Raw genomic sequence first — 22,822 nt, 5'->3', positions numbered from 1 at the left:
TGATGTTGAAGCTGAAACTCCAATACTTTGGCCACCTCATGCAAAGAGCTGACTCATTGGAAAAGACCCTGATGCTGGGAGGGACTAGAGGCAGGAGGAGAAGGGGATGACAGAGAATGAGATGGCTGAATGGCATCACTGACTTGATGGACATGAGTTTCAGTGAACTCACCAAATTCGTGATGGACAGGGAGGCCTGGTGTGCTGCAATTCATGGGGTCGCAAAAATCAGACATGACTGAGCAACTGAACTGAACTAAACTGAATGAGCGAAGAAGAAACCTCTGCCCTTTCCCCTGGTGTCAGAGGAGTCCAGGTGGGAACCTTGGACTTGCACCCTACATGGCAGTAATGGAGGCCTGATTAATGAAGGAATCCAATAATATCCTTAGTCTCAAGATATAAAAGCTCAAGTGTCTGAATACAGTTGGAAATCATTTATCAGACCAAAGACCAGGTAAACTTCAAAAGAGAAAAGGCAATCAACAGAAGACAACACTGAGATGACACAGATATTGAAATCATTGGATGATGGTTTTTAAAAATCTAGTCCAATTGGTAGAACTAGAAAATAGATTATTAGAAAACCACATGGTTTGACAATATATTGCGGATGGCAGAATGATCAATAAGTTTGAATATTAACTAAGCTTGAAAGTAGACTAAAAAGAAAATGGACATAGCTTCAAGGACCGGTGGGAAGATAGCAAAGAAGGTTGAACATGAAGTTGAAAATAAAGAATAAGAGATTAAAAAATAATAATAATGGCTGAGTTCCCTGTGCGATCATTTTCTGATGGTCTAAATGGAAAGGAAATCCAAAAGAATGGGGATACGTGTATATGTACATGTAAATGTACATTCATTTTGATGTACAGTGAAACTAACACTATATCGTAAAAGAAATACACTTCAAAAATTTTTTTTAAATAATGGCGGATAATTTCTCCAATAGGGCATATGACTTAGTGACTAACCAAAAACAACAACTACATGCTAAAACTGCTCCGTGAATTCCAAATGGGATGGAGCCAAAAAACTTAATGTCAAGATACATCATAATCAGTTCCTGTTGTGTTGTTCAGTCGCTCAGTTGTTTCTGATTCTTTGCTACCCATGGATTGTAGAAAGCCCGGCTTGCCGGTCCTGAATTAACTCCCAGAGTTTGCTCAAAGTCATGGCCATTCTGTCGATCATGCCATCCAATCACCTCATCCTGATGTCCCTTTTCCTCCTGCGCTTAATCTTTTTCCAATATCAGGTTCTTTACCAATGTGTCAGCTCTTCTCATCAGGTGGCCAAAATACTGGAGCTTCAGCTTCAGCATCAGTCCTTCCAACGAATATCCAGGACTGATCTCTTTTAGGATTCACTGGCTTGATCTCCTTGCAGTCTAAGGGACTCTCAAGGGTCTTCTCCAGCACCACAGTTCAAAAAATCAATTCTTTGGTACTCGGCCTTCTTTATGGTCAAACATTCATATCCATACATTACTTTTTGAAAAACCATAACTTTGACAATATGAACCTTTGTTGGTAAAGTGATGTCTCTGCTTCTTACCATGCTGTCGAGGTTTTCATAGCTTTTCTTCCAAGGAGTCTTTTAATTTCATGGCTGCAGTCAGCATCCACAGTGATTGCAAAGCTGAAAAGAATGAAGTCTGTCACTGTTTCCATTTTCCCCCATTTTTGACATACAGTGATGGAATCCGATACAATGATCTTCGTTTTTTGAATGTGGTTTTAAGCTAGCTTTTTCAATCTCCTCTTTCACCATTATCAAAAGGCTCTTTAGTTCCTCTTTGCTTTCTGCCATTAGTGTGATGTCATCTGTGTATCTGAGGTTATTGGTATTTTTCCTGGCAATCTTGATTCCAGCTTGTGCTTTTTCCAGCCTAGTATTTTGTGTGATGTTAAAGTAGCAGGGTGACAATGTAGCCTTGACATACTCCTTTCCCAATTTTGAGTCAGTTTGTTGTTCCATTCCAGTTCTAACTGTTGCTTCTTGACTTGCATACAGGTTTCTCAGGAGGCAGGAAAGGTGGTCAAGTATTCCCATCTCTATAAGAATTTTTCACAGTTTGTTGTGATCCACACAGTCAAAGACTTTAGTCAATGAAGCAGAGTGTTTCTTCAATTACTTTGTTTTTTCTATGATCCAACGGATGTTGTCAATTTAATTTCTAGTTTTGCCGTCTTTCTAAATTTAGCTTGTACATCTCAAAGTTCTCAGTTCACATGTTGTTGAATTTAGCTTGAAGGGTTTTGAGTATTACCTTGCTAGCAGGTGAAATGACCCCAGTTGTGTGTGGTAGTATGAACATTCTTTGGCATTGCCCTTCTAGAGACTGGGATAAAAATTCACCTTTTCCAGTCCTATAGCCAGTGCTGAGTTTTCCAAATTTGCTGGCATATTAAGTGTAGTACTTTCACAGCATCATCTTTTAGTATTTGAACTAGCTCAGCTGGAATCCCATCACCTCCACTAGCTTTGTTTGTAGTGATGCCCACTTGACTTCACACTCCAGGATTTCTGGCTCCAGGTGACTTGTGGTTATCTGGGTCATTAAGCCCTTTTCTGTACAGTTCTTCTGTATGTTCTTGCCACCTCTTCTTAATACCTTCTGCTTCTCTTAGGGGCATACTGTTTCTCACCTTTACTGTGCCCATTATTATGTGAAATGTTCCCTTGCTCGCTCTAATTTTCTTGAAGACATCTCTAGTCTTCCTCATTGTATTGCTTTCCTCTATTTTTTTGCATTGCTCACTTAACAAGGCTTTCTTATCTCGCCTTTCTATCCTTTGGATTCTGCATTCAGATGGGTATATTTTCCCTTTTGTCCTTTGCGCTTTGCTTCTCTTCTTTTTTCATCTCTTTGTAAGGCCTTCTCAGAAAGCCATATGGCATTGTTGCATTTCTGCTTCTTGGGGATGGTTTTGCTCACTGCCTCCTGTACAAAGTTTCAAACCTCCATGCATAGTTCTTCAGGCACTCTCTCAGATCTAATCCCTTGAATATTTTTATCCTTTCTGCTATATAATCATAAAAGACCTGAACAGCCTAGTGGTTTTCGCTGCTTTCTTCAATTCAAGTCTGAATTTCACAATAAGGATCTCATGATCTGAGCCACAGTCAGCTTCCAGTCTTGATTTTGCCAACTATATAGAGCTTCTCTATCTTTGATTGCAAAGAATATAATCAATCTGATTTCGGTACTGAACATCTCATGATGTCCATGCATAGAATTGTCTCTTTTGATTTTGAAGAAGGTGTTTGCTATGACCCATATCTTCTCTTGTCAAAACTCTTTTAGCATTTTCCCTGCTTCACTTTGTACTCCAAGGCCAAACTTGCCTGTTACTCCAGGTATCATTTTATTCCTACCTTGCATTCCAGTTCCCTGTATGAAAAGCCAATTTTTTTTGGTTTTGATGATATGATCTAGAATATAATATAAGTCTTCATAGAACCAGTAAACTTCATACACTTTGACATTAGTGGATGAGGCATAGACTTGGATTACTGTGATTTAAGTGGCTTGCCTTGGAGATGAAGGGAGATAATTTTGTCGTTTTTGAGAATGCACCCAAGTACTGCATTTCAGACTCTTTTGTTGGCTGTGAGGGCTACTCCATTTCTCCTAAGGAATTCTTGCCCATAGTAGTAGATATAATGGTCATCTGAATTAAATTTGCCCATTCCTGTCCATTTCAATTCACTGATTCATAAGTCTTGATGTCATAATGAGTACCACATATATGATTTTTTATTTTTTATTTTTATGTCTAGAGCTTTGTAGTATAGTCTGAAGTCAGGGAGTGTCATTCCTCCAGCTCCATTTTTCTTTCTCAAGTTTGTTTTGTCTATTTTTGGCCTTTTGTGTCTCCATTCAAATTTTGTTGTTGTTTTTTTCCCTAGTTCTGTGAAAAATTGCCATTGGTAATTACATATGGATTGCATTGAATCTGTAGATTGCTTTTGGTAGTACAGTCATTTTGACAATATTGATTTTTCTAATCGAAGATAACGGTATATCCTTCTATCTGTTTTTGTCTTCAATTTCTTTCATTAGTGTACTACAGTTTTCAGATTACACATCTTCTGTCTCCTTAGGTTTATTCTCCAAAGAAGACATTCAGATGGGCAAGACACCCATGAAAAGATGCTCATATCACTAATTATTAGAGAGATTCAAATTAAAACTACAGCATGATGTCCCTTAACATGAGTCAAAAGAGCTATGCTGACGAGTATGTGGAGAGAAGTTAACCCTCCTACACTGTTAGTTGATAGAGCCACTATGGATACAAGTATTTATGCTCCTTTGAAAAGTAAAAATAGAGCTACCATATGACCCTGCAATCTTGCCCCAGGCATGGCTCTGGTGAAAAACTTGGTCTAAGAGGAAACAAACACCCTGATGTTCATTGTAGCACTGTTTACAATAGTCATGATATGGAATCAACCTAAATGTCCATCAACAGAGAAATGGGTAAACAAGAAGTGGTGCATATATACAATGGAATATTACTCATCCACTAAAAGAATGAAATAATGTCATTTGCAAAAATATGGATGGACCTAGAGAGGGTTATACTGAGTGAAGTTAGACAGAGGAGAAAAATTGTAAGACATCCCCTATGTATGGAATCTTAAAAGAAATTTTGCAAACAAACTTATTTGTGGAACAGAAACAGACTCACAGACTTAGAGAAGGAATTTATGGTTGCCAGGAGGAATGATGAGAGACACGACAGGGAATTTGGGTGGACATGAACACACTGCTATTTTTTAAGTGGATGACAAATAAGGACCTACTGTATAGCACAGGGAGCTTTGTGGAGTGTAATGTGGCAGATTTGATAGGAAGGGAGTTTGAGTGAGAATGGTCACATACATATGTGTGGCTAAGTACCTTCACTGTTTACCTGAAGTTAGCACAACAGTGTTGATTGGCTATATGCCAATACTAAATAAAATGATAAACAAGATACATCATGTTCAAATTCCTGAAACTTACAGAAAAAAATCTCATAAGCAGCTTGGTGGATATGCAATACTTATTTGGGATAAATATTATGCAATATGTATTTGGAAAAAAGGATTCAAGCATCGGTGGAAATTTCATCAATGACCATAGAGCCAGAAAGAAGTGAGAATATTTTTCCAAAGCAGGATGAAAATAATTGTCAACTCCAAATTCTATATCTTGTAAACTATCCTTTTGAATTAATGAGAGAAAGAAAGAATTTCCCAAACAAAGCAAAACTGAGCGAATTTGTCTCCAGCAAAACTATACTTAAGAACTTTTCAAAAGAAAGCAAAATAGAAAAGGAACTGAGATTTTAGAATGGAGGTGTTTTTTTTTTTTTTTTTAACAAAGGGTAAATATAATAAGAGTATGATTTCCCTGTTGATTTTATTATACTTCTGCAAAATTAGAGATGAGAATACCAGATCACCTGATCTGCCTCTTGAGAAATTTGTATGCAGGTCAGGAAGCAACAGTTAGAACTGAACATGGAACAACAGACTGGTTACAAATAGGAAAAGGAGTTCGTCAAGGCTGTATACTGTCACCCTGTTTATTTAACTTATATGCAGAGTACATTACGAGAAACGCTGGACTGGAAGAAACACAAGCTGGAATCAAGATTGCTGGGAGAAATATCAATAACCTCAGATATGCAGATGACACCACCCTTATGGCAGAAAGTGAAGAGGAACTCAAAAGCCTCTTGATGAAAGAGAATGGAGAGTGAAAAAGTTGGCTTAAAGCTCAACATTCAGAAAACGAAGATCATGGCATCTGGTCCCACCACTTCATGGGAAATAGATGGGGAAACAGTGGAAACAGGGTCAGACTTTCTTTTTCTGGGCTCCAAAATCACTGCAGATGGTGACTTCAGCCATGAAATTAAAAGATGCTTACTCCTTGGAAGGAAAGTTATGACCAACCTAGATAGCATATTCAAAAGCAGAGACATTACTTTGCCAACAAAGGTTCGTCTAGTCAAGGCTATGGTTTTTCCTGTGGTCATGTGTGGATGTGAGAGTTGGACTGTGGAGAAGGCTGAGCGCCAAAGAATTGATGCTTTTGAACTGTGGTGTTGGAGAAGACTCTTAAGAGTCCCTTGGACTCCATGGAGATCCAACCAGTCCATTCTGAAGGAGATCCGCCCTGGGATTTCTTTGGAAGGAATGATGCTAAAGCTGAAACTCCAGTACTTTGGCCACCTCATGCGAAGAGTTGACTTATTGGAAAAGACTCTGATGCTGGGAGGGATTGGGGGCAGGAGGAGAAAGGGACGACAGAGGATGCGATGGCTGGATGGCATCACTGACTCGATGGACGTGAGTCTGGGTGAACTCCGGGAGTTGGTGATGGACAGAGAGGCCTGGTGTGCTGCGATTCATGGGGTCACAAAGAGTCGGACATGACTGAGCGACTGATCTGATCTGATGGTGCCAATGTATATAGAGAGGATACTATAAACATTTATGTTAAAAATGTGGAGAGAACCAATAAATCTAAATGGAAGTAAGCATTCTTCATTTCATCTGAGGTGGTAAAATGTCAGCAACAATAGGGAGTGATAAACTGCCTGCTGCTGCTGCTAAGGCACTTCAGTCATATCTGACTCTGTGTGACCCCAAAGACAGCAGCCCATCAGGCTCCCCTGTCCCTGGTATTTTCCAGGCAAGAGTTTGGAGTGGGGTGCCATTGCCTTCTTCAGATAAACTACTTATGTGTATCTTAATACCTAAAGAGACTAAGATAACCATGCAAAGACATATACTCAAAAACAATGCAGATCCATGTCAAATTTTTTTTTATAATGTTCAATAATCCACAAGCAAGTGCACATGGAACCTTCTCCAGGATAGATCACATCCTGGGCCATAAATCTAGCCTTGGTAAATTCAAAAAAAATAGAAATCATTCCAAGCATTTTTTCTGACCACAATGCAGTAAGATTAGATCTCAATAACAGGAGAAAAACTATTAAAAATTCCAACATATGGAGGCTGAACAACACACTGCTGAATAACCAACAAATCACAGAAGAAATCATAAAAGATATCAAAATTTGCATAGAAATGAATGAAAATGAAAACACAACAACCCAAAACCTGTGGGACACTGTAAAAGTAGTCCTAAGGGGAAAGTTCATAGCAATACAGGCATACCTCAAGAAACAAGAAAAAACTCAAATAAATAACCTAACTCTACACCTAAAATAACTGGAAAAGGAAGAAATGAAGAACCCCAGGGTTAGTAGAAGCAAAGAAATCTTAAAAATTAGAGCAGAAATAAATGCAAAAGAAATAAAAGAGACCATAGCAAAAATCAACAAAGCCAAAAGCTGGTTCTTTGAAAGGATAAATAAAATTGACAAACCATTAGCCAGACTCATCAAGAAACAAAGGGAGAAAAATCAAATCAATAAAATTAGAAATGAAACTGGAGAGATCACAACAGACAACACAGAAATACAAAGGATCATAAGAGACTACTATCAACAATTATGTGCCAATAAAATGGACAACGTGGAAGAAATGGACAAATTCTTAGAAAAGTACAACTTTGCAAAACTCGACCAGGAAGAAATAGAAAATCTTAACAGACCCATCATAAGCACGGAAATTGAAACTATAATCAAAAATCTTCCAGCAAACAAAAGCCCAGGTCCAGACGGCTTCACAGCTGAATTCTACCAAAAATTTAGAGAAGAGCTAACACCTATCCTGCTCAAACTCTTCCAGAAAATTGCAGAGGAAGGTAAACTTCCAAACTCATTCTATGAGGCCACCACCACCCTAATACCAAAACCTGACAAAGATCCCACAAAAAAAGAAAACTACAGGCCAATATCACTGATGAACATAGATGCAAAAATCCTTAACAAAATTCTAGCAATCAGAATCCAACAACACATTAAAAAGATCATACACCATGACCAAGTGGGCTTTATCCCAGGGATGCAAGGATTCTTCAATATCCGCAAATCAATGTAATACAGCACATTAACAAATTGAAAAATAAAAACCATATGATTATCTCAATAGATGCAGAGGAAGCCTTTGACAAAATCCAACATCCATTTATGATAAAAACTCTCCAGAAAGCAGGAATAGAAGGAACATACCTCAACATAATAAAAGCTATATATGACAAACCCACAGCAAACATTATCCTCAATGGTGAAAAATTGAAAGCATTTCCTCTAAAGTCAGGAACAAGACAAGGGTGCCCACTTTCACCATTACTATTCAACATAGTTTTGGAAGTTTTGGCCACAGCAATCAGAGGAGAAAAAGAAATAAAAGGAATCCAAATTGGAAAAGAAGAAGTAAAACTCTCACTGTTTGCAGATGACATGATCCTCTACATAGAAAACCCTAAAGACTCCACCAGAAAATTACTAGAACTAATCAATGACTATAGTAAAGTTGCAGGATGTAAAATCAACACACAGAAATCCCTTGCATTCCTATACACTAATAATGAGAAAACAGAGAAATTAAGGAGACAATTCCATTCACCATTGCAACAGAAAGGATAAAATACTTAGGAATATATCTACCTAAAGAAACTAAAGACCTATATATAGAAAACTATAAAACACTGGTGAAAGAAATCAAAGAGGACACTAATAGATGGAGAAATATACCATGTTCATGGATTGGAAGAATCAATATAGTGAAAATGAGTATACTACCCAAAGCAATTTATAGATTCAATGCAATCCCTATCAAGCTACCAAAGGTATTCTTCACAGAGCTAGAACAAATAATTTCACAATTTGTATGGAAATACAAAAAACCTCGAATAGCCAAAGCGATCTTGAGAAAGAAGAATGGAACTGGAGCAATCAACCTACCTGACTTCAGGCTCTACTACAAAGCCACAGTTATCAAGACAGTATGGTACTGGCACAAAGACAGAAATATTGATCAATGGAAGAAAATAGAAAGCCCAGAGATAAATCCACACACATATGGACACCTTATCTTTGACAAAGGAGGCAAGAATATACAATGGATTAAAGACAATCTCTTTAACAAGTGGTGCTGGGAAATCTGGTCAACCACTTGTAAAAGAATGAAACTAGAACACTTTCTAACACCATACACAAAAATAAATTCAAAATGGATTAAAGATCTAAACATAAGACCAGAAACTATAAAACTCCTAGAGGAGAACATAGGCAAAACACTCTCCGACATACATCACAGCAGGATCCTCTATGACCCACCTCCCTGAATATTAGAAATAAAAGCAAAAATAAACAAATGGGACCTAATTAAACTTAAAAGCTTCTGCACATCAAAGGAAACTATCAGCAAGGTGAAAAGGCAGCCTTCAGAATGGGAGAAAATAATAGCAAATGAAGCAACTGACAAACAACTAATCTCAAAAATATACAAGCAACACCTACAGCTCAATTCCAGAAAAATAAATGACCCAATCAAAAAATGGGCCAAAGAACTAAATAGACATTTCTCCAAAGAAGACATACAGATGGCTAACAAACACATGAAAAGATGCTCAACATCACTCATTATCAGAGAAATGCAAATCAAAACCACTATGAGGTACCATTTCACACCAGTCAGAATGGCTGAGATCCAAAAGTCTACAAATAATAAATGCTGGAGAGGGTGTGGAGAAAAAGGAACCCTCTTACACTGTTGGTGGGAATGCAAACTAGTACAGCCACTATGGAGAACAGTGTGGAGATTCCTTAAAAAACTGGAAACAGAACTGTCTTATGATCCAGCAATCCCACTGCTGGGCATACACACTGAGGAAACCAGAATTGAAAGAGACACATGTACCCCAATGTTCATTGCAGCACTGTTTATAATAGCCAGGACATGGAAGCAACATAGATGTCCATCAGCAGATGAATGGATAAGAAAGCTATGGTACATATACACAATGGAGTATTACTCAGCCATTAAAAATAATACACTTGAATCAGTTCTAATGAGGCGGATGAAACTGGAGCCTATTATACAGAGTGAAGTAAGTCAGAAAGAAAAACACCAATACAGTATACTAACACGTATATATGGAATTTAGAAAGATGGTAACAATAACCCTGTGTACGAGACAGCAAAAGAGACACTGATGTATAGAACAGTCTTATGGACTCTGTTGGAGAGGGAGAGGGTGGGAGGATTTGGGAAAATGGCATTGAAACATGTATAATATCATGTATGAAACAAGTTGCCAGTCCAGGTTCGATGCACGATACTGGATGCTTGGGGCTGGTGTACTGGGTCGACCCAGAGGGATGGTATGGGGAGGGAGGAGGGAGGAGGGTTCAGGATGGGGAACACATGTATACCTGTGGCAGATTCATTTTGATATTTGGCAAAACTAATACAATTTTGTAAAGTTTAAAAATAAAATAAAATTTTTAAAAAAAGAAAAAAAAATCCACAAGGAAGTCAAGAAAAGAAAAACATTGAGAATTGAAGGAAACACACACAAAACAAATAAGAAAATGGCAGACTGTCCTTAATAGATAATAAGTCACTCTAAATATAAATGGTCCTAAATGCATCAATTAAAAACCTGAAAATGGCAGGGTAGACACCTAAACAAGACTCAGCTGTATGTTGTCTTTAAAAAAAAGTCTCTTCAAACATGAAAACATATTCAACTGGAGATTGCAAAAATTACAAACCAGGCAAAAGTTAACTCGAAAAATTAGAAGTGGCTAATGTACATGGAACAACAGACTAGTTTCAAATAGGAAAAGGCTGTATGTTGTCACCTTGCTTATTTAACTTATATGCAGAATACATCATGAGAAATGCTGGGCTGGAAGAAGCACAAGCTGGAATCAAGATTGCCAGGAGAAATATCAATAACCTCAAATATGCCGATGACACCACCCTTATGGCAGAAAGTGAGAGGAACTAAAAAGGCTCTTGATGAAAGTGAAAGAGGAGAGTGAAAAAGTTGGCTTAAAGCTCAACATTCAGAAAACTAAGATCATGGCATCTGGCCCTGTCACTTCATGGCAAAGAGATGGGAAAACAGTCGAAATAGTGTAAGACTTTACTTTTGGAGGCTCCAAAATCACTGCAGATGGTGATTGCAGCCATGAAATTAAAAGACGCTTACTCCTTGGAAGGAAAGTTATGACCAACCTAGATAGTATATTGAAAAGCAGAGATATTACATTGCCAACAAAGGTCCGTCTAGTCATGGCTATGGCTTTTCCAGTGGTCATGTATGGATGTGAGAGTTGGACTGTGAAGAAAGCTGAGTGCCAAAGAATTGGGACTCTGGTGTTGCAGAAGACTCCTAAGAGTCCATTGGACTGCAACGAGATCCAACCAGTCCCTCCATAAGAGATCAGTCATGGGTGTTCATTGGAAGGACTGATGCTGAAGCTGAAACTCAAATAGTTTGGCCATCTCATGTGAAGATTTGACTCACTGAAAAAGACCCTGATGCTGGGAGGGATTGGGGGCAAGAGGAGAAGGGGACGACAGAGGTGAGATGGCTGGATGGTATCACTGACTCGATGGACATGAGTTTGAGTGAACTCCGGGAGTTGGCTATGGACAGGAAGGCCTGGCGTGCTGATTTATGGGGTTGCAAAGAGTCAGACATGACTGAGCGACTGAACTGAACTGAACTGAACTGAATATACTTCTTGGTTTGGATTCCCATCCTCTCTGATCTCTAAACACTGAATTGTCCCAGTACCAAGTTCAGACTCTTTATTTTTATGTGTACACTCATTTCCTGAATGAGTTCAGCTAGTTATTGTTCAGTCACCAAGTCGTGTCTAACACTTTGTGACCCCACAGACTGCTCATGCCAGGTTTCCAGGTCCCTGAGCTCTCCCAGAATTGCTAAGTTCATGTCCACTGAATCGGTGATATCACCCAAACATCTCATCTTCTGTCACCCTCTTCTCTGTCTTCCTTCAACCTTCCAATGAATCAGCTATTCACATCAAGCTTAGCTTGAGGATTTTGAACATATCCTTACTAGTATGGGAGATGACTGCAATTGTCTGGTGATCTGAACATTTTTTACACTGCCCTTCTTGGGAATAGGTGAGGATTGACCTTTTCCACTCCTATGACTACTGCTGGGTTTCCCAAATTGCTGAACTAATGAGTGTAGCACTTTTGTAGCATCATCCTGTAGGATTTTAAATAGCTCTGCTGGAACTCAGCTAGTAATCTACCTTTAAATATAATCCATAGGTACAGCTGCCCACATCTATGTCAGATTTTGTGATCAGGCCCCAGCTGCTTATTCCATGTCTCAAAGTGGAATTTCTTGGGCTGTTAAATGTAACTATAGTATCTTTTACACACTTATCTTCAGAGAACAACTGACTATCTTAATGTTTTAAGACAGGAAATGTCCCATGATTCCAACAGCTCAAATCTAGTCAACACTGTCATACAATAAATATGTTAGATTACATATTCAGACCACAAAAGAACTGGATTTTCAGCACCATTTTTTTTTTGCAACTAAAAATTATTCCAGAAAGGCTACTTCATCCTAATTTTGATTCAATATATCTTGTTATTATATTCTCTAAATTGGGTGGACAGGGTGAGTAAGATACTCTACCTTTACACTGAGGTGGTTCTGTCCAAATTCCATTCAAACATATGACTTCTATCTCTCCAAAAAGCTCATAATTCCCAATGGATTCATAACGTGCTCTCTCTCCACTCTGATATGTAGACTTCTGATTGTGTATAATAGCATTTTCCACTTGAGGTGGATTCACACAGGAAACATCTGAATAGAAAGATAAAAAAGTATCTCTAATATAATGATTATCATGAACAGCAAGGAGGAAATAGGATGTCAAATATATTCCATGGTTGTTTTGATTCAACAGTTAATCTGTCATGAAAGACTGCTAATTGTCATCAGTTTATAGGTAAGGTTAAGGGAAAGGAAATAAAGCAATATTTTTCAGCATGAATTAAACTTCTGTATCTTAAATCTCTCCCCTATACTTCACTAGAAAAGTGATACACAATTTTAAGGCACTGAAAAAAAAGTTTTCCTGGAAATCTCTTTTTGAGGTTAGTAAAATAAAAATTATAAAGTATATAAATTCAAAATGAATTTATAAACCGTAAACAAAACATAATAAAAACATCATTTGACATCAAGATTTGGTTTACATTCATCCTGTTTATGAGATATAACTTTAGGGCCTTTCAGAAAATAAACACAGTAGGTTCTTCTTTAGAGACCTGATCAAGAATTAACACACTCTGAAGAATACTCTAGTTGCAAGGAAAAGATGATTAATTAAAGATTTGAACAGAAGATCTGGAAAAATAATAGAAAAAAAAGTGTAAATTTTAAAAACTATACTTTAATGGCATTTTGGGGCAAATGCTAAGGACATCACCATCAATTATGTGCATACCTCAGTATGATTCAGGGGATGAAGAGGCTGTAACTACAAGAGACTGTAGCTATGGTTCCTAAACTGAAATATACACAGAATTCCTTGGGAATCATCAAGACATTGTCAGAGTTGCAGCCCCAGAGGTTTAGATTCAACAAGTCTGAGTGAGCCTGTGAATCTGCTTGCATATAACAGTTTACAGAATGTGCTGAGAATGCTCTGTCACGACTGTGCTTTGAGAACTATTGGGCTACAACACCAAACACTGGGAACACAAGTCCATCCCTTTTTATGTTCAGGCACAAACTGCTTTTGACCTGGCCTAAAAGTAATCTATGTCCATTTAATGATAGTGGAGGCAATTTTCTACTATAATTTTCTATTATATTATTTCAGATACTTATATAAATTTAAAAAATTTACCAAAGTACCTCTGCATGCTGGCCTTCCTAACCATTTGCTCTTAATACACTGTATAGTATTAGATCTATCCAACTGATAATATGATAGACACTTAAAAGCCACTTGTTCTCCTGACCTATAGAAATCCTTCTCCTGATATATGAGTACAGCATTCTCAAAGGTGGGCAAGTTAACACAATTTGTGCCTGAAAGAAAAAAGAATATGCATTTGTTTAGTACAACTTTAAAGATTCATAGCAACCACTGATTATATTACAGAAAATAAATAGTTACATATCAAACCAATGAATATTTACAGCATTTCTCTTATACCTTGAGACAAATGTCAGAAATCTTGATTTAGTCACATTGACTGTCTCTATATTATCAAAAATACAACATGGGAATGGTGACATTTTAAGAGGTAGAGTTGCATACTTCTGAAATTTAAATTCTCTTCTCCAATGACAGCCCACCTAAATTATGAATGTTTCTATTTTTGCTTTTATCAAAATATGTTACCTTGAGTTATGTTAAACAGTGGAAACAGTGTCAGACTTTATTTTTGGGGCTCCAAAATCACTGCAGATGGTGACTGCAGCCATGAAATTAAAAGATGCTTACTCCTTGGAAGGAAAGTTATGACCAACCTAGATAGGATATTCAAAAGCAGAGACATTACTTTGCCAACAAAGGTCCGTCTAGTCAAGGCTATGGTTTTTCCTCTGGTCATGTATGGATGTGAGAGTTGGACTGTGAAGAAGGCTGAGCGCCGAAGAATTGATGCTTTTGAACTGTGGTGTTGGAGAAGACTCTTGAGAGTCCCTTGGGAGATCCAACCAGTCCATTCTGAAGGAGATCAGCCCTGGGATTTCTTTGGAAGGAATGATGCTAAAGCTGAAACTCCAGTACTTTGACCACCTCATGCGAAGAGTTGACTCCTTGGAAAGGACTCTGATGCTGGGAGGGATTGGGGGCAAGAGGAGAAGGGGATGACAGAGGAGGAGATGGCTGGATGGCATCATTGACTCGATGGACATGAGTCTCAGTGAACTCCGGGAGTTGGTGATGGACAGAGAGGCCTGGCGTGCTGCGATTCATGGGATCACAAAGAGTCGGACATGACTGAGTGACTGATCTGATCTGATCTGATCTATGTTAAATGTCTTAGAAATTTGCATATTACAAAGAAATGATTAACAAACAGCAAATTGAGTAGTGACAAGAGCAGAGTCCAACCATAGTATAGGAACAGAGACCAGAAATCTGAGATGCATATCAGAGAATGTTCAAACTGAACCTAAAATGATGTGAAAGAGATAGTTTAGTGTTATCAAATTGCCAACCTCCATTGGATCACAGAAAAAGCAAGGAAATTCCAGAAAAACATCTACATCTGCTTCATTGACTACACTAAAGCACTTGATTGTATAGATCACAACAAACTGTGGAAAATTCTTGAAGAGTTGGGAATACCAGACTATCTTACCTTTCTCCTGAGAAAACTATGCAGTTGAAGAAGTAACAGTTAGATCCATACATGGTCTATTGACTGGCTCAAAATTAGAAAAAGAGTACTTCAAGGGTGTATATTGTCATCCTGCTTATTTAACTTAAATGCAGAGTACATCATGGGAAATGCCTGGCTGGATGAAGCTCAAGCTGGCATCAAGATTGCCAGGAGAAATACCAATAACCTCAGCTATGCCTCAGATGACACCACCTTAATGGCAGAAAGTAAAGAGGAACTAAAGGGCCTCTTGGTGAAGGTGGAAGAAGAGACTGAAAAAGCTCGGTTAAAACTCAACATTCAAAAAATGGAGATCATGGCATCTGGTCCCATCACTTCACAGCAAATAAATGGGGAAAAACTGGAAACAGTGACAGACTTCATTTTCTTGGGCTCTAAAATCACTGTGGATGGTCACTGAAGCCATGACATTAAAAGACACTTGCTCCTTGGAAGAAAAGCTATGACAAACCTCAACAGCATATTAAAAAGCAGGGACATCACTTTGCCAACAAAGCTCCACCTAGCCAAAGCTATGACTTTTCCAGTAATCATGTATGATTTGAGAGTTGGACAGTAAGTTCCAAAGAATTGACGCTTTTGAACTATGGTGCTGGAGAAGACTCTTTAGAGTACCTTGGACTGCAAGATCAAAGCAGTCAATCCTAAAAGAAATCGACCCTGAATATTCATTCAAAGGACTGATGCTGAAGCTGAAGCTCCAATACTTTGTTCACCTGATATGAAGAGCCAACTTATTGGAAAAGACCCTGATGCTGGGAAAGATTGAGGGCAGGAGGAGAAGGGGACAGCAAACGATGAGACGGTTGAATGGCATCACTGATTCAATGGACATTGGTTTAAGCAAACACCAGGAGACAGTGAAGGACAGGGATGCCTGGCTTGCTACAGTCCATAGGGTTGCAAAGAGTCAGAAATGACTGAATGACTGAACTCCAACAACAAATCAAACTTTTATTATTTCTAGGGTTATTAATTCTCTATCAGAATTCAGAACTCTTCATAGATAGCTTGTTAAATTCTAGAATTACTGCTTAATTTCATATTTGGCCATTTATGCTTTGAATTAAAAGATATTTGTCAGCTTTAGAAAAAAAGGAAAAATACTATACTTATGCAATCTTGTGGATGAGACCATTCCCCTCCTAAACATCTTATAGATGCAGGTCCATCAGTTCCAAACCCTTCATCACAGTTGTAAGTAACTTCTTCTCCATATTGGTATCTGTCTTTCTTGTGAGATACAACACCATTCTGAATATAAGGTGGAAGTCCACAAGGAAGTCCTGGGAAGAAATGAAAGAATGATTTCATGTTTTGCTAACTTGGAAATTTAATTTGATGTACTGGTCAACATATTTGGTAGTTTTACTTGAAAATAATAAATCATTATACAGGAACTTCCATGACATGGGAGGAAAGTGCACAAATTTTTCTTAAAATTACCAGTCTGGTGTGTCCATTTGAGCAATAAGTTGAAACTGAAATTACCAATATATGAAAGAAAACATCAGTGCTGCTCTAAACAATCATGAGTAATAAAAGAAAAACTCATTGAGACTTCACACTTAGGAAAAGTACTATGTATTGTAAGAAATTAAAAGGGACATTTTAGGAAAGACAAAAGACATTTTTTTTGAAACTTAGATAGGAATATAAATAGGTTTACTAATATAAATAGTTGTTTAATTTTATTGCACATCTGGTGTTAATACAAAATAATTGCCAGATTGAAAAGTGATTCTCTATAGAACTAATGGAATTATTAGTAACAAAAATGATTAATTTTATATGTCAAATTTGATTTAATGTATAAATATATACATTTTATTTTAATATATAAATGACCTATTGATTAGTTTTAATGAATGGTACTGAAAATAGAGTTTGGTTTGCCTAGTGTCCTCACCTACACACTGAGGTGGAGAGCTCCACTTTCCCATTTGGCATATTATCACATTATTTCCAGATATGTTGAAGCCTTCTTCACAAGTATAACTTAACTTTGTGCCGTGTGCATACAGCCTTTGTTCATGTATTTCTCTCCTTTCTTCTGCAGAGTTAGATGAGTTAATGGTTCCATGGTCTATTTGAGGTGGTTGAGAACATCCAATTTTTTCTGTATGAAGTACAGAGGTCAAAGAGTAAAGTACAAATATAATCTTTAAATTAAAAATGTTAAAATAATCAAATATTACTTTGGATTTTAAAATAAGAATAAAAAGAATACTCAGAACAATTACAGAATTTTAAAACCAACAGATATTTGAAACTTGCAAGCTATTTGTCTCCATAAACACTATGCTACTACTACTTGTTCAATATGCCCCTTAATCCTTTTTGAAATGAATTTCTTATTGAAATGTTGGATGTATAACAGTATGTTAGCTTCAAATGGGCTACATAATGATTTTACTTTTACATATATTATAAAATGACTAGCAGTATGTCTAGTAACAATAGGTCCTAACATATATTACAATATTATTGACCATATTCTGTATGCTGTATATTACATCCCTCTGGCTTCCTTATTACATAACTGGAATTTGTACTTCAAAATCCCCTCTATCTACTATGCCAACCGCCTCCTCCTTTCTTGCAACAACTCACTAATTTTCTGTATCTGTATGAGCCTGTTTTCCTTTTGTTTTATTTTTAGATTCCACACATAAGTGACATCATGTGGCATTTGTCTTTTTCTATCTGACCTACATCTCTTAGAATAAATACATCCTAGACACATCCATGTTGTTGCAAATGGAAATGTTTCATATTTTATGGCTCGGTCATAGTTCATATCATGCGTATATATAAAACACATTCTTTATCTATTTATATATCAGTGGACTCTTTAGGTGGCTTCCAAACCTTGGTTATTGTGTGTAATGCTGCAATGAACATTGGAGTGCATATATCTTTTTAGATTAGTGTTTTTGGTTCCTATGAATAAATACCCAGTAGTGGAATAGCTGGATCATATGGCAGTTCTATTTTTAATTTTTAAAGGAAATTCCACATTCTTTTTCATAGCAACTCTGCCAGTTTACAATCCCACCAACAGTGCACAAAGATCCCCTTTTCTCCACATCTTTGACAACACTTGATGTTTTTTCATGGTAGCCATTATGACAGGTGTGAAGGGACATCACACTATGGTTTCAATATGTTTTTCCTGGATACAGTAGTCTTGGCTGCAAGTTTTTTCCTTTCATTACTTTGTATATGTTGTGCCAGTCCATTATGACCTAAAAAATATTCTTCAGAAGCTGTTGATACTTGTAAGGGTCTCCTTGTAGGTAACTACTGCCTTTCCTCTGGAAGGAGAAGAGGGTGACAGAGAATGATATGGTTGGGTGGCATCACCATTTCAATGGACATGAACCTGGGCAAACTCTGGGAGATGGTGAGAGACAGGAAAGCCTGGCATGTTGCAGTCCATGGGGTCACAAAGAGTTGGACATGGCTTGGCAACTGAACAACAACTTTCTATTAATTATTTTTTTATTTAAATGGGAGGCTAATTACCTTACAATATTGTGGTGGGTTTTGCCATACATTGACATGAGTCAGCCACGGGTGTACCCCATCCTGAACCCCCCTCCCTCTTCCCTCCCTATCCAACCCCTCTGGGTTGTCCCAGTGCACCATCTTTGAGTGCCCTGTTTCATGCATCAAACTTAGACTGGTGATCTATTTCACATATAGCAATATACATGTTTCAATGCTTTTCTCTCAAATCATCCCCCCCTCGACTTCTCCCACAGAGTCTAAAACTCTGGTTTTATATCATGTCTCTTTTGCTGTCTTGCATATAGGGTCGTCGTGACCATCTTTCTACATTCCATATATATATGCATTAATATACTGTATTGGTGTTTTTCTCTCTGACTTATATCACTCTGTATAATAGGCTCCAGTTTCATACACCTAATTAGAACTGATTCCACTGCAATCTTTTTAATAGCTGAGAAATATTCTGTTGGGCATATGTACCACAACTTTCTTATCCATTCGTCTGCTGATGAACATCTAGGTTGGTTCCATGTCTTAGCTATTGTAAACAGTGCTATGACGAACATTGGGGTTACATGTGTCTCTTTCAATTCTGTTTTCAATGGGTATGCCCAGTAGTGGGATTGCTGGGTCATATGGCAGATCTGTTCAGTTTTTTGTTTTTTTTTTTTTAAAGAATCTCCACACTGTTACCCATAGTGGTTGTAGTAGTTTGCATCCCCACCAACAGTGTAAGAGGGTTCCCTTTTCTCCACACCTTCTCCTGCATTAGACTTTTAGATAGCAGCCATTCTGACTGGCAGGAGATGGTACCTCACTGTGGTTTTGATTTGCATTTCTCTGACAATGAGTGATGCTGAGCATTTTTTCATGTGTTTGTTAGCCATCTGTATGTCTTCTTTGGAGAAATGTCTGTTTAGCGCTTTGGCCCATTTTTGGATTGGGTCATTTGTTTTTCTGGTATTGAGCTGCATGAGTTGTTTATATGATTTTGAGATTAGTTCTTTGTCAGTTGCTTCATTTGCTATTATTTTCTCCCACTTTGAAGTCAGTCTTTTCACCTTGCCTAGACTTGTCTTCATTGTGCAAAAGCTTTTACATTTAACTAGATCTCATTTGCTTGTTTTTGCTTTTATTTCCATTACTCTGTGAGGTGGGCCACAGAGGATCTTGCTGTGATTTATGTCAAAGAGAGTTTTGCCTATGTTTTCCTCAAGGAGTTTTATAGTTTCTGATCTTACGTTTAGATCTTAAATCCATTTTGAATTTACTTTTGTGTATGGTGTTGGAAAGTGTTCTAGTTTCCTTCTTTTACAGACGGTTGACCACTTTTCCCAGCACCATTTGTTAAAGAGATTGTGTTTACTCCATTGTATATTTTTGCCTCCTTTGTCAAAGATAAGGTGTCCACAGGTGCATGGATTTATCTCTGGGCTTTCTATTTTGTTCCATTGATCTATATTTCTGGCTTTGTACTAGTAAAATACGATCTTGATGACTGTAGTTTTGTAGTATAGTCTGAAGTCAGGCAGGTTGATTCCTCCAGTACCATTCTTATTTCTCAAGATTGCTTTGGCTATTTGAGGTTTTTTTATATTTCCATACAAATTATGAAATAATTTTTCTAGTTCTGTGAAAAAATGTCGTTGGAGCTTGATAGGGATTGCACTGAATCTATAGATTGCTTTGTGTAGTATACTCATTTTCAGTATATTGGTTCTCCCAATCCAGGAACATGGTATATTTCTCCATCAATTTGTGTCATCTTTGATTTCCTTCATCAGTGTTTCATAGCTTTCCATGTATAGGTCTTTTGTTTCTTTAGGTAGATTTATTCCTAAGTATTTTATTCATTTCATCACAGTGGTGAATGGGATTGATTCCTTAAATTCTCTTTCTGTTTTCTCATTGTTAGTGTATAGGAATGCAAGGGACTTCTGTGTATTAATTTTATATCCTGCAAATTTACTATATTCATTGATTAGCTCTAGTAATTTTCCCATGGTGTCTTTAGGGTTTTCTATGTAGAGGATCATGTCATCTGCAAACCATGAAAGTTTTACTTGTTCTTTTCCAATCTGGAGTCCTTTATTTCCTTTTCTTCTCTGAGTGTTGTGGATAAAACTTCCAAAACTATTTTGAATAGTAGTATTGAGAGTGAGCACCCTTGTCCTGTTCCTCACTTTAGGGGAAATGATTTCAATTTTTTGCCACTGAGGATAATGTTTGCTGTGGGTTTATGATATATGGCTTTTATTATATTGAGGTATGTTCCTTCTATGCCTTCTTTTTAGAGGGTTTTTATCATAAATGGATGTTGAGTTTTGTTAAAGGCTTTATCTGCATCTATTGAGATAATCATATGTGTTGTTTTCCTTCAATTTGTTAATGTGGTGTGTGACATTGATTGATTTGTGAATATTGAGGAATCCTTGCATCCTTGACATAAAGCCCACTTGGTCATGATGTATGGTCTTTTTAATATGTTGTTGGATTCTGATTGCTAGAATTTTGTTAAGGATTTTTGCATCTGTGTTCATCAGTGATATTGGCCTTTAGTGTTCTTTTTCTGTGGCATCTTTGTCTGGTTTTGGAATTAAAGTGATGTTGGCCTCACAGAGTGAGTTTGGGAGTTTACCTTCCTCTGTAATTTTCTGGAAGAGTTTGAGTAGGATAGGTGTTGAAAAGAAAAGTGAATGTGAAGTTATTCAGTCGTGTCCAACTCCTTGCGACCCCATGGACTGTAGCCTACCAGGCTTCTCCGTCTGTGGGATTTTCTAGGCAAGAGTATTGGAGTGGGTTGCCATTTCCTTGTCCAAGGGATCTTCCCCACCCAGGGATTGAACACAGGTCTACTACATTGCAGGCAGATGCTTTACGCTCTGAGCCACCAGGGAAGGATAGGTGTTAGCTTGTCTCTAAATTTTTGATAAATTCACCTATGAAGCTGTCTGGTCCTGGGCTTTTGTTTGCTGGAAATTTTTGATTCCAGTTTCTGTTTCCATGCTTGTGATGGGTCTGTTAAGATTTTCTCTTCCTTCCTGGTTCAGTTTTGGAAGGTTATACTTTTCTCAGAATTCATCCATTTCTTCCAAGTTGTCCATTTTATTGGCATATAGTTGCTGATAGTAGTCTCTTGTCATCCTGTGTATTTCTGTGTTGCCTGTTCTGATTTCTCCATTTTCATTTCTAATTTTATTGATTTGATTCTTCTCCCTTTTTTTCTTGATGAGCCTGGTTAATGGTTTCTCTATTTTATTTATGGTCTCAAAGAAGCAGCTTTTAATTTTGTTGATTTTTGCTATCATCTCCTTTGTTTCTTCTTCATTTATTTCTGCCCCAATTTTTATGCTTTCCTTCCTTATACTATCCCTGAGGTTCTTCTTTTTCTAGTTGCTTTAGGTGTAAAATTAGGTTATTTATTTTTCTCTTGTTTCTTGAGGCAGGCTTGTAAAGCTATGAACCTTCCCCTTAGCATTCTTTTTACTGATTCCCATATGTCTTCAGTTGTTGTGTTTTCATTTTCATTTGTTTCTACGCATATTTTGATTTCCTTTTTGATTTCTTCCATTATTTTGTTGGTTATTAAGAATTGTGTTACTTAACCTCCATATGTTTGTATTTTTAATTTCTTTTTCCTGTAGTTGACATTTAATCTTACTGCATTGTGATCAGAAAAGATCTCTGAAAGGATTTCATTTTTTTTTTTTTTTTAATTTTCCAAGGCTAGATTTATGGCCCACGATGTGATGTATCCTGGAGAATGGCCCTTGTGCACTTGAGAAAAAGGTGAAATGTACAGTTTGTGGGTGAAATGTCCTATAGATATCAATTAGGTCTAATTGTATTCATTGTATCATTTAAGTTTGTGTTTCCTTGCTAATTTTCTGTTTGGATGACATGTCCATATGTGTGAGTGGGCGGAGTATTAAAATCTTCCACTATTATT

The 22,822-nt window shown here is 37.3% G+C and overlaps 1 protein-coding gene across 1 annotated transcript in view; it reads right to left on the bottom strand.

Annotated features, from left to right (window-relative positions):
• The window catches only part of LOC147357044 (complement factor H-like), a 58,710-nt gene that overhangs the window by 5,754 nt on the left and 30,134 nt on the right, over nt 1–22,822 (bottom strand). The window contains 4 exon segments of the mRNA XM_086345594.1: nt 12,623–12,796; nt 13,856–14,032; nt 16,470–16,643; nt 17,267–17,476. Coding sequence (XP_086201720.1) covers nt 12,623–12,796; nt 13,856–14,032; nt 16,470–16,643; nt 17,267–17,476 — 735 coding nt within the window.

This window comes from Bos grunniens, chromosome 16 (genome assembly GCF_055505025.1).
Source record: "Bos grunniens cultivar Pamir isolate PY7600 chromosome 16, Bosgru_T2T1.0, whole genome shotgun sequence".
Lineage (NCBI taxonomy): Eukaryota > Metazoa > Chordata > Mammalia > Artiodactyla > Bovidae > Bos > Bos grunniens.
The sequence above is the reverse complement of the archived record's forward strand: the minus strand, read 5'-3'. Positions and strand labels throughout refer to the sequence as shown.